Raw genomic sequence first — 16,454 nt, 5'->3', positions numbered from 1 at the left:
GCCTGGGTTCAATCCCTGGTCAGGGAACTAGGATCCTGCAAGCTGTGCGGCATGGCCAAAACAAACAAACAAACCATAGTGTATAGATGATATGCTTTATTTATTAACATAATAGCATTTCCATGTTAGTATATAATCTTACCAATTATAATTTTAAATGGTTGTCTAATATTTCATTAAGAAGTTTGAACTATTATTTATTCAATTCCTTACTATTGGGCATTTTGTTTGTTTCCAGATTTTTCTTATCATAACTGATGCCTCAACAAATATCTTTATTACATAAATTTGTCCAAATTTATTTTGGGTTTACATTCTTAGGCTAAGTTAAGTTAGGCTTAATCTGTCTGAATCTGTTTAAAGGAAGAAGGATAAATACTTAACATCCTAGGGTATTGTGAGGAATAGTGACTTAGTACATGCATGACACATAGTAGGCACTTGGTAAATGTTATTTATCGTTTCCTCAATGTATATGGCCATGAGTTTCACTGTATAGTCATAAATATTATAATATTTTTTAAAAAGCCCTAACAGTTGAAAGGTTGATGCTATCATTTTGTTAATTTTTATTTATTCAATCAAGGGAATGTTTTATATTTATCCGTATGTGCATTATACATGAATTTCCTTTTCGTACATTCCTTTTGTATCCTTTAACTCATTTATCATGGGGTCTTAATGTTTTGTTTTTGTTCTGACTTTCTTGTTTTTCTAGTGTTAAATGAAAAAGTAAAATGATAAAATGTTAAAAAGCCTAGATTTTCCTTTTCTTATTCATAATGAGTTTAAACACATTTTCCCATTTTTTTAATTTTTAAGTAAAAAAATTTTGAGTTCTAGATTCTTTAAGCCATCATTACAGTCATATAGTAATGCACAGTAATTTAAATCAGTAGAAAGTAGGAAATAAATTTAGTACGAGCTTTTAGAGGAACTGGAGCAGTGAGTTTCTGTTGTTTCCCAAAACTACCTATTGTACCATTGCAGGAGAAAAAAAGCTAAAATTTGAGGGACTTAGGGACTCATATGTTGCCTATGTGTCTTGGGTAGCCTATGATTTTCCATGGGAACACGTTTCTAAAATTGTTTTGAAAATGGAAATTATAGGAAAATTACTAGATTAGATTTATAAAAACTAGGATAACTATATGAATATTTGTTTATATTCTTCATTGGTAATCTGCTTGACTGCACATCCTGTGGTGTCCACATTTGTTTTAGCTCCTTGTGCTTTGCTTAGCCATATGTATTTCTACCTTCCTTGCTAATTTTTAGTATGTGATTTTTTTTCGAGTGTACTTGGGTATTATTTTTTTAAGCTAATTCAGCCTTTCTTTATTTCATTTTGTGAATTTTTTTAAATGGTGTAATTTCAGTTAATTTTATAAGTAGTTTGAAATCTATTTAAGCATAAAATGCATTCTCTTTTGCTGAGTTTTCTTTTTTTTTTTTTTTTTTTAATTTTATTTATTTATTTATTTATTTATTTATGGCTGTGTTGGGTCTTCGTTTCTGTGCGAGGGCTTTCTTCAGTTGCGGCGAGCGGGGGCCACTCCTCATCGCGGTGCGCGGGCCTCCCACTATCGCGGCCTCTCTTGTTGCGGAGCACAGGCTCCAGACACGCAGGCTCAGTAATTGTGGCTCACGGGCCTAGTTGCTCCGCGGCATGTGGGATCCCCCCAGACCAGGGCTCAAACCCATGTCCCCTGCATTGGCAGGCAGATTCTCAACCGCTGCGCCACCAGGGAAGCCCTTGCTGAGTTTTCTTATGCCTCTTCTTAGAATCTTGATTTCTGTCAGTTCATGGTCATGTTCTATCCCTGGCCCTCCTTAACTTGTTCTTATTTGGAAGGATCAAATAAATGTGATAATCTGATGATTTCTTTCCCCCACTCCACACCACCTCTCCCAGGGGGGGTGTGTGTGTTAAAATTAATAAATGCCTTGATCTACCTAGCTTGTAAAATAAAATGTTACTAAGAGAGTTGATATTCCCTGTGTACTGCCCCCTTATCTCCTTCCCTCTTGATCCCAGAGATAACTACTATCTATTCTAAAATAGTGTTAGCTTTGGTGTTTACCATTCATGTGTATTTCTAGAATGATGCAGTGTGTAGTATTGTTTTGCCATATTTTGCCTTTTTAGAACTGGTATCCAACTGCATGTGTACTTTTATACCTTGCTTTTTTTGCTAAACATTGTATTTATGAATAATCCATGTTAAGTGCATTTCTAGTGCATTCACATTTTTACTGCTGTATATGTATAGTATTTTATTTTGTCAGTGTACCACAATTTACTTACCCATTATTTTGAGGATGGACATTTTGTTTCCAGAATTTCATTGTTAGAAATTATCTTGCTATGCACACTTTTTGTAACATGTCTCCCTGTGTAAATATGCAAGAGTTAATCAAAGCATTCCTTCTTTTGTGAAATGCTTGTTCATTTTTCTTACCACTTTTAAATTAGGTTATCTTTTTTCCTTATTGATTTGTAAAAGATATTTATAGTTCTAGGTACTCACCCATTTGTTATTTTGTAGCATACATTTTCTTCTGCCTTTGGTCTATTTTTTTATGGTATTTTTTAATGAACAGAAGTTATTCATTTTAAAGTATTTGAATTTTTAGTTATTTTTATGGTTTATGATTTTTGCATCTTGTTTAAGGCATCCTTCCCTTAATTTGAGATCACGATAATTTTCTTCCGTATTTTCTTGGTGAGATTTGTCATTCTGGCTGAGATTGACCTGACTTTGGGGTGTTTCGTTTAGGTGCTCCAGCTGCTGCTCCCGCCCCTGCCTCAGTCCCACAGATATCCCAGCCCCCCTTCCTGTTGGATGGGCTTTCATCACAGCCTCTCTTCAATGACATTGCTACAGGTACAGTCATCTTAGAGCAATGAGAGGTAGTTGTTGGAGAAAGGAAGTAATAATTTTGCAAGCATTAGGTGACTGATCTCCCTGTGCTTTCCCAGGCATCCCCTCCATCACAGCATACAGTAAGAATGGCTTGAAGATAGAATTCACCTTTGAACGGTCAAACACCAACCCCAGTGTCACAGTGATAACGATACAGGCCTCCAACAGCACAGAGCTGGACATGACGGACTTTGTTTTCCAGGCTGCAGTACCAAAGGTACTATAATTGTCTTCTTGGCCTTTTTCCTTGAATTAAAAATTGGCTGATTATTTTTTTATGTATTTGGTAAGGGATATATTTTAATGTTCAGAGATTAAACTAAATTTGCAGATTTAACTCAAACTAACAGTAATGTAACTATTATGGTTCGTTGAAGCATGTCTTTTTTTTTTTTTTAACTAAGCATGTCATTTTTAATGAATACTTTCTGCTTAGTCAAAAATATTCTTACAGTTAGTATTGTAGGATAAAGGAAGGGCAGCCTAATAGTGACAGAGCAGTATTCTACAAGGTGATTAATTAATGCTCAGGGCACTGAGGATAGGTTGGGGTTCAGTAGTACAGTGGTAAAGACCTAAAAAACACAAATTGTAACGTGGAATTAAAGTTCAATCAAGATGAGAGACTTCATGTATTTGATATTCTCTTCTAGTCACTGGATCAGAATTAAAAGTTTTTGCCTCTTGATAATGTGAGAGAAACATTCCTCCTTCATTAACGTCTAGTTTACTATTGATGCAATGACTGCTTGTTTTTATAAATTGAAGTTTTGTTTATACCAAATCTTAGTTTAAGGAGTGTTTATGTTCATCATTGAATAATGAAAAGTTTTGAAAAAGGAAAATTTAGAATGAGGAGTGGGCAAAATTTTTCTGTAAAAGACGAGATAGTAAGTATTTTAGGCTATATGCTGTCATAGTGCCAAAACTGTCATGGGCGATATATAAAGGTGGTGGCTCTGTTTCAATAAAACACTTGCAGAAAGAGGTGTCAGTTCATTCTTGGCCCATGGACCATATTTTACCAACCCCTGGAATAGATTAGGCTAATCTGATCTTTTCAGTGACATGTGAAGTATGACATTCAGACAACACAATTTTGGAAATTGAAGACCTTTTACTTGTGGTTACTGCTGACTTTGCAAGCTTCTTTACTTGCATTTTTAGGAGTCAGAATAATGTAGATGTTTTAGAAGCAGTAGAGTTAGTGGTTTCAATACTAGTTGTATGACATTAAGCAGGTTACTTAATCTCTATACCTGTTTCTTCATTTGGAAAGGGGGTGTGTCATCATGATATCTACTTCATAGGGTTTCTTTGAGGAATAAATGAGTTTTATGTGCCAGGTACTGTTTTTTAAGCACTTTTCATATGTTTGGTGCTCAGTAATTGTTAGCTGCTACAACTTAGAGTTTTATACTTATTATTTTACGCTGCTGTTCTAGCAACATACCGTCTCTGCTTTAAAGTATGGCCTTCTTCTTGGTGTTGTACTATACAATGCCTATTTGCATATCATGATGTATCTTGAACTTCAAAACGTTCTATTTCGTAGATTCTACTATTTTTACTTTTTGTTATTTCTGAAATTGAGGTACATTTTAAAATTGATACCCTTGTCATAGTTTCATCGGCAGCCTGTTTTCTTTCTCAGTGGTATATAAAATAATGGTGTGAATTACAATTGATGCCATCTAACATTTAATGAAATAAATGTAAATAAATGAATGATATTTTAGCTTACATAATTTATCTTGACAGTAGACTTATGAATAAGTCCCAAAGTAATAAACCTGTGCATTGAGATTAAATTTCTGCTCTTGTAATTTTTGGCCTTAGAGAAGACCTAGACCCATGAACCTCCTTCCCTCCTTTCTTCCTTCCCTCCCTCTCTTTCTCTCCCCTTTGCCCTTCTCTCTTTTCTCTCCCTCCATCCCCTTCGTTCTCTCTCCCTCTCTTCTCTTCTTTCTCTTTCTCTCTCTCTCATTCTCCTCTCTCTCTAATATTTTAGGAGACTAAACTTTCAGGAAAAATTTTTTTAATCCTAGTCTGTAAAATAGCTACATACATACTATATTGTGCTAACTATGACTTACCTATCTTGCTCATAGCACTTTTATCTCTCTTCCCTGTAAACAAACAAACAAAATCCACCAGCACTCAACAAAGTATGGTGTTTGGCTTTTCCAGGTCTTTTGCTGTATGGGTTAGTTCTGCACATAATTTTTCTGTTAAGGCTTTGTGTCCCCAGTGTAGAGATCCTGATGTGTTCCACATACGTATTAACAAGCTGGCTTTTTTCAGCTTTTCCTTCACCTCTGTCCTGTAGGAGTAACCCTTGTCACATTCCAGATTATATAGGCTTTAGAAAACAAAGGTTCAAGTCTCTGATCCCAACCATCCAAATACACAAAAGTTTGAAGGCGTGTAGTTGGTGACTAGTGTGCTGGTTTACTATTTTTAGAAAGCTTTTCATTTCTTTCTAGTTTTTTTTAACCACAGGCACCCGTTTTTTTTGTTGCTGTTGTTTGTTTTGTTTTGTTTTTTTACCTACATAGTTGATCAGTTACTATTAAGTGAGGTTGCCAGAACAAGAATTGGTTACCTCTTGAAAAGTGGTAGGCTAAAGTTGCTTCCACCAGGAAGGAAAGAGTAGCTCATTGCTAGAAACAGTGGCATTTTATAAGTGCCATGAAGTGATAGCCCACATGCTGTGAATTGCTGATATCTGAAAAACAAATAGAATTTAGTAGTAGGTAAATCTGGTAATTGAACCATCATCTGCGTGTCTGACTGTATTTGTTGACATCTCTGACATAGCGTGAAGTGTATTTTTCTGAAGAGTGCCCTCTGTTCCCCCCAGACATTCCAGCTGCAGCTTCTGTCTCCTAGCAGCAGCATCGTCCCAGCATTTAATACGGGGACCATCACACAAGTCATTAAAGTTCTGAACCCACAGAAGGTGAGTAGCACATTTGAAGACATTATCTGAGCAAGGTGTAAGCATATTCCCTGAAATAAAATTTGCTTTGTTTCTCAAAGGTTTTTCTGACTCACAGCAGAAAAGAAATCTTTTAAAATGTCTGGTCTAACCTCCTTGTTCTTTTGTAGATAATAAGTGAAGCCCAGACACACAAAATGGTTTAGCGGCATCTTATTAAAATGCACACTTAGAGGACTTCCCCACGGTCCAGTGGTTAAGACTTCACCTTCCAATGCAGGGGGTGCAGGTTTGATCCCTGGTCGGGGAGCTAAGATCCCAAATGCCTCATGGCCAAAAAACCAAAACATAAAACAGAAGCAATATTATAATAAATTCAATAAAGACTTTAAAAATGGTCCACATCAAAAAAAAAATCTTTAAAATGCACATTTAGGGCTTCCCTGGTGGCGCAGTGGTTGAGAACCTGCCTGCTAATGCAGGAGACGCAGGTTCGGGCCCTGGCCTGGGAGGATCCCACATGCCGCGGAGCGGCTGGGCCCGTGAGCCACAGTTGCTGAGCCTGCGCGTCTGGAGCCTGTGCTCCGCAGCGGGAGAGGCCGCGATGGTGAGAGGCCTGCGCAGCGCGATGAAGAGTGGCCCCCGCTTGCCACAACTAGAGAAAGCCCTCGCACAGAAACGAAGACCCAACACAGCCAAAAATAAATAAATAAATTAATTAATTAATTAAAAAAAAAAAAGTAACTGAAGTGAAAAACCAATTGAGGACACAAAACAAGGCAAAAATAAAAAAAAAAAATGCACATTTAAAGATTTCTCTATTTAGAGGCTTAAAAGTCTAGTTTTTTGCATGGGGAGGGGGACAAAGCAACCAGTATATCTGAATGTAGAGCATAAGATGAGTACGTTTACCTCATTTTTCTAGAAAATTGGATACAAGGGTTGAATCTTTGAGAAAAGCACTTAGCAAATGTTACTGTGAAAATGCTCCTGAGTGGTTCTGTCCTGTTAATGTGGTTCTAGGATTGAAGCCAACAGTGAGTTCTGGAGATGCATTTTCTCTACTTGACTGCATGATGTTGGCTAATAGCTAGAGTACTAGGTGGTTTTTGTTGTTGTTGTTTTTTGCCCGTGTTTCATTTTTAAGAGAGTTCTGCTTTAAAATAATATGTGTTTTCTAAGATTAAAAGTCTATTTGTAGACTGTACAGATTCTAAAGATTTTATTTCAGTGTGTAATTTTTTATTCTCTTTTCTTCTCACAGCAACAGCTGCGAATGCGGATCAAGCTCACATATAATCACAAGGGCTCAGCAATGCAAGATCTAGCAGAGGTGAACAACTTTCCCCCTCAGTCCTGGCAGTGAGGGTCCAGCACCATTCTCATTCTTATCCCACTCAATCAAAGGAACTCTGGGAAGGAGATTATGATCGCTGCAAGTCCCCCCCAACTGTACCATGGGCATGAGGAGCTGAAGAGAACTGTTGAGGAGGATTTTCCTAAAGTTATAGCTGACCTTGAAGCGTTGTTAAAGACTAATCTCCTCTCCTCCACTGTTGAGGCCGGCTGCTTCTGGAGGCTACTTTGCACTCTTCCTCCTCCTCTCCTTTTTCTGCACTTCTCCACCCCTCCTACATTTACAGCCAGAATCAACATTCCCTGAGCCCCTGAGGAAATCAGCAGCTGGTCTGGAGGAGAGGACTGGAATTCATGGCAAGAAGACACTCACTCTGTCTCTGCAGCAAGGAGTTGCCCCTTCTTTTTACTGTGTTTCTCTGTGGACTGGGCGAGGTGGGGTATTTACTCCTCACTAGCTGGGTTACCATCTTCAGGCGCTTTTTACATCTGGCATTGAGAACGGAAATGTAACAGTGGACATGAGGGAGCCCTGCCTTTTTCTACTGGTTCCCCCAATGTTTGAAAGAGGCATTAGGCTCCTGGTAGCCTTTTCTGTGCATTGCTGTATACACACAGACACACACATGTATGTATGTTTGTTACCAAGAACTGGTCAGACCTTGAAAGGTTATTTGTAAACACTGGACAGATGCAGTTAAAAAGAGCTTTTGTTTAGATTTGGCATGAAGGATATGGTGCTCTATTTGTAATAGAAACTTCAAAGGCTCTTCCAGCCCCCCTTTCTCTGCATTCTTTAGCTGTAGTCATGAGTACTCTCCATGATTTTCAAAACTGAGTCCCCTTAAAGTGCAAAGTGGACAATTTACAAAAGATATATTAATAGTTATTAATGCCCCTATTCCCACCACAAATTTTAAAGTTTCTCCTAAACCCATAACTTGCCTGAACTATGGTAAATGGGTGGAAAGAGGAGTTCGCCACTTTTAAAGTACAGACTCCTTAACAAAAGCACCTTTGCCCACAGGAAGAGTGAGTATCTGATTCACTCTAGAGCATATTGGAGTCATCTTCTCCATTACTCTAAATCTCCCTTTTTATTTCCTGAGCCTGGCTTGGACCTTGGCATTCCGTTTGAATTCCTTCTTCTAACTGGAACATTTGTGTTGTATCTGTAACACTGGCACTGAAATAAAGACCACACAGTTAAAGAAATCTTTCCTATATCGTACTTTATGGTGTTGGAATGAAGCCTTGTAGCTTCCTTGCCCCGTGTCAGAGGAAGTCTTATGGACACCATAGGGTAGGAATATCCTTTCCTGAGTGTGAGAAGTTGGTCTCTCAAGAGAGGCCAATCTTATGAGTATCTGCATCAAAGACTTGAGATCTGGAGCTTTTTAAACTAGTGAGAGTGCCGAGTGCTTTTAGAAAGGACCCTCATGTTATCAAACCTTAACACTGAGTTGCTGGCATGAGGTAAGGTGACTCTCCTGTGGCACATGTTGAATGTACTGTGTACGTTCGGGTGCACAGGTGCCATGTCTGATGTACTAAAGAAAAGGAAAAGTCAGGCCCACCTTGCTCTTAAAATATTTGCAATCATTACTGTATTGAGTACAGTACAAGGACCACTTTGGCTTTGGTCTTAAAACTGGATACAGATATCCATTTTTTCCCCCTCCATTTCACCAAGCCTTTACTTAAAATCTTCAGTGTCTTGTCAAATCTAGGTCTGTATCAGATGCTAGATTATTCCTAACATTTGACAAACTGGAGTTGAACTAAAGGCTCCGAAGGGGGAACTTTCTGGTCTTATTTTAGTCTTTAAGAGCAAGATTTGCTAAAACTTATTCTAGTGGGTAAATGGTTGACTGAGTCAAGAACAGGATATTATCTTGTGCATAGTTTTCAGTAAAGTAAGTGTGGTCTAGTGTGTGTTTCAAACAACTGCTCTGCCTGTGCGATGAAAAATAGTCTTTAAAGGTTTCTTTGCAGACTGATTTCATTGGATGGATACTTAATGCTGTGAAACGTGATAGGATTAACATAATATTGGTGGATTTCTTGAATAGAATTTGTCTAACATTCCTCTTGTGGTTGAGGCTTTATTTTCTCTCTCACGTTTATAGTTAACCAGCTCAAGTTTCTTTAGTTGAACTGATTTGAATCTCAGAAATCTGCTGAAGATCATGCTATGAGACAGTGCTAGCTAATGGGGCTGGAAAGGGTCTACTCTCGGAACAAAGTGTCTCCTTGGGTGAATGTAGTTTTGAGGTAGAGTTATGTGATCATCCATAGCTTTGTCTAGACAGAGTAAAAATCATGGCCTTAACACAAAGGGTGCTGTGTAGAATATGAAATGATTCCAGAGAGTGAACCTGAGCACCGTATTAAAGGACTAGCGGCCAGGTAACTTAACTGCCTAGGATACTGATGGTTGTGAAGACTGTTTCAAATGATTGGATCTTTGAAAGCTTCAGCGTGCCTTAGTTTCTAGGATCAGAATTCGTTCTCCTCTCATTTGGCCGTGCTGCTAAAGGAGGAATCTCTTAATTTCTATGAATACTTGCACATTTCAGTTATTTCTTTCCCTAGTATAACCATTCAAGGGGGAGCAAATTTGTTTAGATTTACAACTTCAGAGCCATTGTGAGGAAAGGGTGATTTCCATGGCTGTTTTCATAACTCCAGGGTGATAAGCAGTGAGCCTAAACACACTTACTTGGACAATTTCACATGCACTTTTACCTCATTTTTTTCCCCTCTTCCAGAGTAGTTTTTATTCTATACTCCCTCCCCACCCCCACAGTAATCCTAAGGGAGAATTCGTCTAAGTAATCTCAGAAATCTGTAGGAAGGGTGCTCTGCCCGAGAAGCTTCTCCCCCTATGCTCCGGTGCTGTTACCTCGAGGTAATTTGGACAGCCATGGAATGTTTCATGCTGTGTATAGTGATCATCTGTTCATTTTAAGGTCTTTCTAATTTAAAGAAACATTCCTCAGTGTAACATTTGGGAGGGGATTCTTCCCTCTTGTTAGGTAAAAGATGTGCTTCGTACCCCTTGTTTGTCCCATTTATATAAGAAAACTGTCCAGCACTAATGGTTTGAGTATTTCCGTCTACTATATAACATGCTTTCCATTTTTATGTTGTTCTGAGAGGTTGGAAATTAGGGGATACTGTTTTTGAGGTTCAACTTCATTATCTTCTGCATTGGAAAATATTTGGGCTATGAGAACTAGGGGAAGGAAAGTTTGAATGCGTATGTTTTTTTCTAGTGAATGTGTATTACCCACATTGTCCTAAACAGAGAGTGAGCTAGAGAGCAAAAAGTGGATGGATACTCACGAGCTTTGTGGTTGGTGGAGAGGTGGTACATGTCTGTGCACTCAGGAGTTTGGGAATGGGGAGGATCACTGAAAAGAGACGTGCTCAGAAAGTTCTGAAGTTTAAAACGCTTTGACCAGCTCTGGCTCGGGAGGGTGGGCCTACTTGTAGAACTGGAAGTGAATAACTCTTCTTCAAGCAATAGCAGTGAGTGGGTCCCATCTACAGGGTTCCAGGACCTGGAACATTCAAACAGAAGAAAAGGCTGAAGCAGCTTGCACAGTTGCTTCTTGAACTTCCACGAGGCTGATTCTGGCTTCAAGATGGAACATTGGAGTTTTGTTTTTGTTTTTGTTTTTGGAACCTGCTGTTGCGCTTTGTGTGTTTTGTTGTCGTTTTCTCTTTGGGGGCCTCATGGGAAAGAGCTTCTGAACTCTTTCCTTTGTGAACTCCCACTGTGTCCCTGTATAGTCCCTTTTCTTTCATAATGTTGTAAGTTACATTTTCATTAAGCCCCATCACATCTTCTTTACTGTAAAAATATTAAAAGGCTGTTTCCAAGTGGGACAGCTAATGAAGTTCTAATTATTGCAGACATATTTTTGAGATGTAAAAAAAATTTAAAGTTAAATGATAAGTCTTAGAGGCGAGTGAGGAATAAAATGGATGTAAACATTTACATGGGATGCATTAGAATTCTGCTGTGTGTATTGTCTTTTGGTTGAAACAAATTATGAACAGTGACTAATAAAAAGTCAATACTCAATGATTTAAATTTTGCTTCCTCACTTCTTACAAGTGGATTAGAGAAGCCTTTGATGAGTTCTTATTCCAGAGCTTTGAGCTAAACTTACTGACCTGTTAATGTTCCTTTTACACAGAAATCTCACCAAGAGAGGAACTTGAACAAATTTTTAAAAACTTGAAGTTACAGACAGTGAAAAGTGCAATTGGAAATTTTAACTAGTGATTGTTTCCATGCTGGTATTCTCCACATGGGTGAATTCTCACACAAGGCAAAGAAATCATGTCAAGATGAATTGTATGTTAGAGGTGGTCATGAGCTTTTAGTTAAAAGCGTCTATTTGTGACTTGTTCAAGTTTATCTGTGACTAAGAAGAGGAAGGCTTGACCAGCCAAATGAATTCTGTTTCATGATCTATTTTATATGAACTCTTCCATAGAAGTGAGAGTGGTTGAAAGTTGGGAGCTTATGTGTTCTAGTACTCAGATGATCCCTGATAGTCCCTTATTGAGAAGAGGGAGAGTGTGATAGTTAGTCCCCTAACTGAGAAGTAGAAGGAAGTAGGCCTTGGCAATTATCTAGTTTATGCAGAAGTGCCCTTTGGTGCTGTTTGATAAGTGACATTTCTATAATCTTTTCTTATATGTGGCTTAGTTAAAATTCATCTTTGTTTCTAATATTAAATTTACTTGACACCTTCATCTCCATGTAACGAGATGAAAATATAAAAGCTGCAGTAGAAAACGTTAGCCAGTAATAGACTCCAGACATTTACTTAACAATACAGTGAATAGTGTTCAGATTTGAACTTCCATCCAGAAGGACCAAATTAATTTTTATCACTTTTTAAAAGTATTTTTCATGCTATTTCCTTCCCTAGTTCAGTTGTCCCCATATTCAACAATACAAAAATGTTCAAGGAAAAAAAAATCCTTCAAACCTGGGAGCCAGGTAAATACAGCCTGTTTATTTGAAACTAAGGAATATCTAAATCTGCTCAATCTGTGGTAGAAATAACAAAGGATTTAGGCCTAAAGATGACTTGTGATCATCAAAGGAGTGGGAACTAGCTATAAAGAAGAAAATGTAGTAAGCTCTTATGGCTCCTCTACCAAAATCTTACAGACGTGAACTCTCCTTCTCCAGACCTTCTTTCCATTTTGTAGTGAAGATTAGGAAGAGCTCCTGGGATAAAGTGTGTGTGTGTGTGTGTCCCTCCCCAACCCCTTCCAGGTGGAAAGAGAGAGGTATGCACAGCTGCTTACAGGAAGGGTACAGAGAGGAGGGAGTCTAATGACTTCTCTGTCTCTTGGCTTGATTCAAACTGATTTTTGTAATGATGAACCTGCAGTGAGGGCAGATGGATATTTGCACAAAAAATCCCAGAGGAATTTATTTTTAGGGTTAGTCTCAGCTGTTTACCATTTCTAGAAATTGTAGTTACATAACCCTTGGCATACATAATGCACGCTGCCTTGAACTGGGGGAGAACATAAATATGTGACCTTTGAAACAGTATAAAATGTTAATGGCAATACATGATCTGAAAAGAAAACTCAGAATCAACTGTTTGTCACCACTTAACTGAATTGGATCTTAAACCATGGAGACCTTTAAAGAGAGCTGCGTCATAAATTATCCCCTGCAACACCTGGGCTCGTAGCTTTTTTGTTCTCTTTTTGAAAGAGGTACTACTGTTGTTGAAGAAATAGTAAATACATAACTTTTAGCATATTCTGAATTGATGCTTTAGCCCACTCTCCCATTAATTAAAAAAAAAAAAAAAATCATCTACCACTGCTGTTCCCCAGCATGAACTCAAATGCTGGTCGTGTGACAGGATCCTTCCCCTTCAGATGATAAGCTAATAAAGAGCTTCTGCTCATGAGATCTGGAAAAGGTAATGTGTAGTACCTCAAGAAACGGGCTTTTAGAAGCACTTAATTCTGAACCACATTTTCATTCTTTTCTCTGCCTGTCTGCCCTTGGTCAAGTCCACTTCTGTCTCCATATTGGTGCTTATCCCTTACATACCAGTGTTCTTGCTGGAAGAAGTTACCCAATAAGCACTGAAATGGGAATCCAACTACTTTGAGTAGCTTTCTTGAAAGTAATTTCAGGGTAGAAGGAAAACCCAGGAGGTAGACAACTTAGAGAGTTTTTTTCACTTTACACCAGACTCACAGAGACATCATTTTAAATTCACTAAAATGAGACAAAGAAATGATGATGACTGGAGATTGGAATTTTGGTATATACAAAGTAACTCATGAGAGGGGAGAAAGTAGTGACCAAACTTTCACAGAAGAAATAATTTGTACAGAGTTAGAATCTTTGTAAGAGTCAAATTTTGTCTTGGAATTTAAAGTATCTATAAATGCATACATAGAAGAGGGGAAGAGACTGCACTGATAGATGTCAAACTCTTGTTCTAAATCTACAATTAAAATATTCTTAACATATAGTTGGTCTGGACTAGGCAAGCTGAAGCAATGGTTAGTAGGTGATACCATTTATACCAATTTTTCAAAGCACAAGAAATTGTTTTTTTCTGCTAATTCCTTAGAAGTTGCCTGAAGATTCAACACCTGTGTAGGAGGGGGAGACCTAAAAATCCAGAGGTCTAGAAGGTATCCTAAGACAATTTAGAGCAGAATTAACAAGAGGACTCTAAGGAATTGAGTGTCTCTTAAATTTGGAAATTCAGAATAATAGTGACACCTATGAATCACTATGTGTCAAGCACTTTGTATGCATTTGCAAAATCTTCATAATAACTACTATACAGACTAATTTCTATTTCACAGCTAAGAACCAAAGGCTTAGATAAAATAGCACAAGGGTATAGATCTAATAATAAGAGGTAGAGCTGAAATTTGGAATCTGGCTGTCTGATTTGGCCCACTGGCCAGTCACAAAACTATCACTGCAGGAACTAAAAGAAAATAATAAAAATTTTCTGAACTAGAATTGCAAATAATAAAATGGCTTTCAGACCAGACCACATTACTGCTTGAAGCAGAGAACAATATTCTGATAATTTTACTACATGAGGAGAAATTAAAATGTGGCTGGGAGGTGAGATGACATTTTGTACACGAGGTGGGGTCGAATTTGCTGAAGAAGGCCGTGAGCATCTTTAATAAGGAAGAGTAAGGGCCTTGCTAAGGTGAGAATTCTCAACAATGGCTTTGTACGTGAGGGTGACAGTCAATGGTGAAAGTTCAATGGCTTTGTACGTTAGGGTGACAGTCCAGTGTTTTCTTTTTCTTTTTTTTAATTGAAGCATAGTTGTTTTACAATATTGTGTTAATGTCTGCTGTACAACAAAGTGATTCAGCTATAAATATATATACATTATTTTTTCATATTCTTTTCCATTATGTTTTATCATAGGATATTGAATATAGGCATCCGGTTTTGAAGTACAGAGGGAAGGTCTGGGAAAGGTCAGTTACAAGAGCCACCCTTGGCGGAGGGCAGCGTCCCCGCGTCACTATTGACAGGTGCAGCCCTCCACCCTCCCCTTCCTTGTCCAGCCCGTACTTCGGAGGCGGGGACAGCAGCAAATAATCCTCCCTGTACCTCATTCCTCCAAACCGAGGGCGGCCGACAACGGAGGCCCAGCCCTGCGGTGGCGCCGGCCTCCGCCCGCGAGGTCCCCTGCCGCCCGCCCAGTGGTTTGCGGCTCGCTGCGCCCAGGACGCACCGGGCCCGCGGCTACGCAGGGCCGAAAGAGCTGCGGGTGGGGCGGGGCCCGCGGGGCTGCGGGTGGGGCGGGGCCGGCGGGGCGGCAGGGGGCTGGGCCGGCGGGCTGCGGGGGGCGGGGCCGCAGGCTGTTCGCGCTCGCCGCCGAGGCTCCGTGCGGCGTAGCGCCGGCTGGGCGTCCCTGTGCAGCCTCCGCCAGCCGCAGATGGGGGAGGTGGAGCCGGGCCCCGCGGGCCCGCTCGAACCTCCGGAGCCGCCCGAAGCGCCCGCGAGCCGCCGGCCGGGCGGGATCCGGGTCCTGAAGGTGAGGTGGGCGGGCGGGTTGGGGAGGGAGCGAGAGCGGAGAGAGGCCACCCCTACCCCGCGGGGTGGCCGAGGCAGCCGGCGACCCCCACCTCGCGTCGGTCAGTCAGCCTTGCGGCTCAGTCGCCCCCAAAACCCGGCTGGAGGGGCCGCGGCACCCGCGGAGGCCTCTGCAGCTGGCCCCCGCCGAGGCCGCGGCCGCCTCCGTCCCCACCGCTGCCCATCCCTGGCCGCGTGCCACCCGCCTCGCAGGCCCACGCCTTGGGGCCGGCGTCCACCCGGTCGCCGCCGCCACTCGGCTCCTTCAGGACCCCGGGGCCCGCCTCTGCCTCCCCCGGTTGCGCACGGGGCCCCAAGGCCGGCGGCTCCTGGCCCGAGAGCGGAGCTGATAGTACGCAGGGCTTTCTCCCCGGACACCTGAAGACATCACCCCAGCGGGAGGATGGCGGCGGTGATTGGCCGGGCGCTGCGGTGTGCTGGGGCTGCGCCGGCTGGAGTGGGCCGCCTCTGCCCTCGGAGCTTACCACCGAAGTTAAGACCCGCTTCTCGCTCCGGAGCGCGGGCCTGGAGAGAGAATCCCCGGAGGAGCTTAATCTCGGAGAATCGCTGGGCGTGTTGCAGAAGGGAGGAGGGGTTGGACGAAAAGGGGCATTCCTGCTGGCGGGAGTGGGGCTGAAGATCCAGAGAGACGGTGACGGGGGAGCAGTTATGCAACAGGCAGCTAACGGGGCTTTTGGCAGGAACTGGGGGGAGTAGGAGGAAATGAAGGCAGATGCAGGCAAGGGGGGAGCGGAGTCTTGAAGGTGATGACAAGAAGTTAAAATGCACAAGGAATGTAGAGTGGGAAGGGGACAGTGAAGGTGGTTAAAAGGAGGGGTTGTGGGAGACACACTGGATAGAGTTTTCTACTAGCCTTCGAAATAGTTGGAGAGAAATTTTTCTGTAGGTCAGATATGTAAACTAGGTGTCCTGGAGATGGAGTGGAGTTCCTTCTAAAGTTCTAGAAGAGGAATCAGCGGGCTTTAAAACTTGCCAGAGAAAAGGAAGAGAGCAAAGAAAATTTAGATTTGACGTGTTTAAAAAATACTTTGCAAAACAATGAAAATGCATAATGTTTAAAAATTCATTAAGTAATAGTTGTTCTTTG

The 16,454-nt window shown here is 40.8% G+C and overlaps 2 protein-coding genes across 3 annotated transcripts in view; both read left to right on the top strand.

Annotated features, from left to right (window-relative positions):
* Positions 1–8,439, top strand: part of AP1G1 (adaptor related protein complex 1 subunit gamma 1) — a 78,777-nt gene extending 70,338 nt beyond the window's left edge. Inside the window, exons 20-23 of the mRNA XM_007198222.2 lie at positions 2,781–2,888; positions 2,984–3,144; positions 5,791–5,889; positions 7,133–8,439. Coding sequence (XP_007198284.1) covers positions 2,781–2,888; positions 2,984–3,144; positions 5,791–5,889; positions 7,133–7,234 — 470 coding nt within the window. The 3' untranslated portion in view covers positions 7,235–8,439. The remainder of the gene's footprint in view (positions 1–2,780; positions 2,889–2,983; positions 3,145–5,790; positions 5,890–7,132) is intronic.
* A 6,687-nt stretch (positions 8,440–15,126) lies between these two features.
* The window catches only part of PHLPP2 (PH domain and leucine rich repeat protein phosphatase 2), a 75,573-nt gene continuing 74,245 nt past the window's right edge, over positions 15,127–16,454 (top strand). For both annotated transcript variants that reach the window (XM_057534411.1, XM_057534410.1), the window contains exon 1: positions 15,127–15,308. In XM_057534411.1, coding sequence (XP_057390394.1) covers positions 15,210–15,308 — 99 coding nt within the window. In that variant the 5' untranslated portion in view covers positions 15,127–15,209. The remainder of the gene's footprint in view (positions 15,309–16,454) is intronic.

Source organism: Balaenoptera acutorostrata, chromosome 19 (assembly GCF_949987535.1).
Source record: "Balaenoptera acutorostrata chromosome 19, mBalAcu1.1, whole genome shotgun sequence".
In the NCBI taxonomy this organism is placed as follows: Eukaryota; Metazoa; Chordata; class Mammalia; order Artiodactyla; family Balaenopteridae; genus Balaenoptera; species Balaenoptera acutorostrata.
This window is presented reverse-complemented; position numbering and strand designations above follow the sequence as displayed.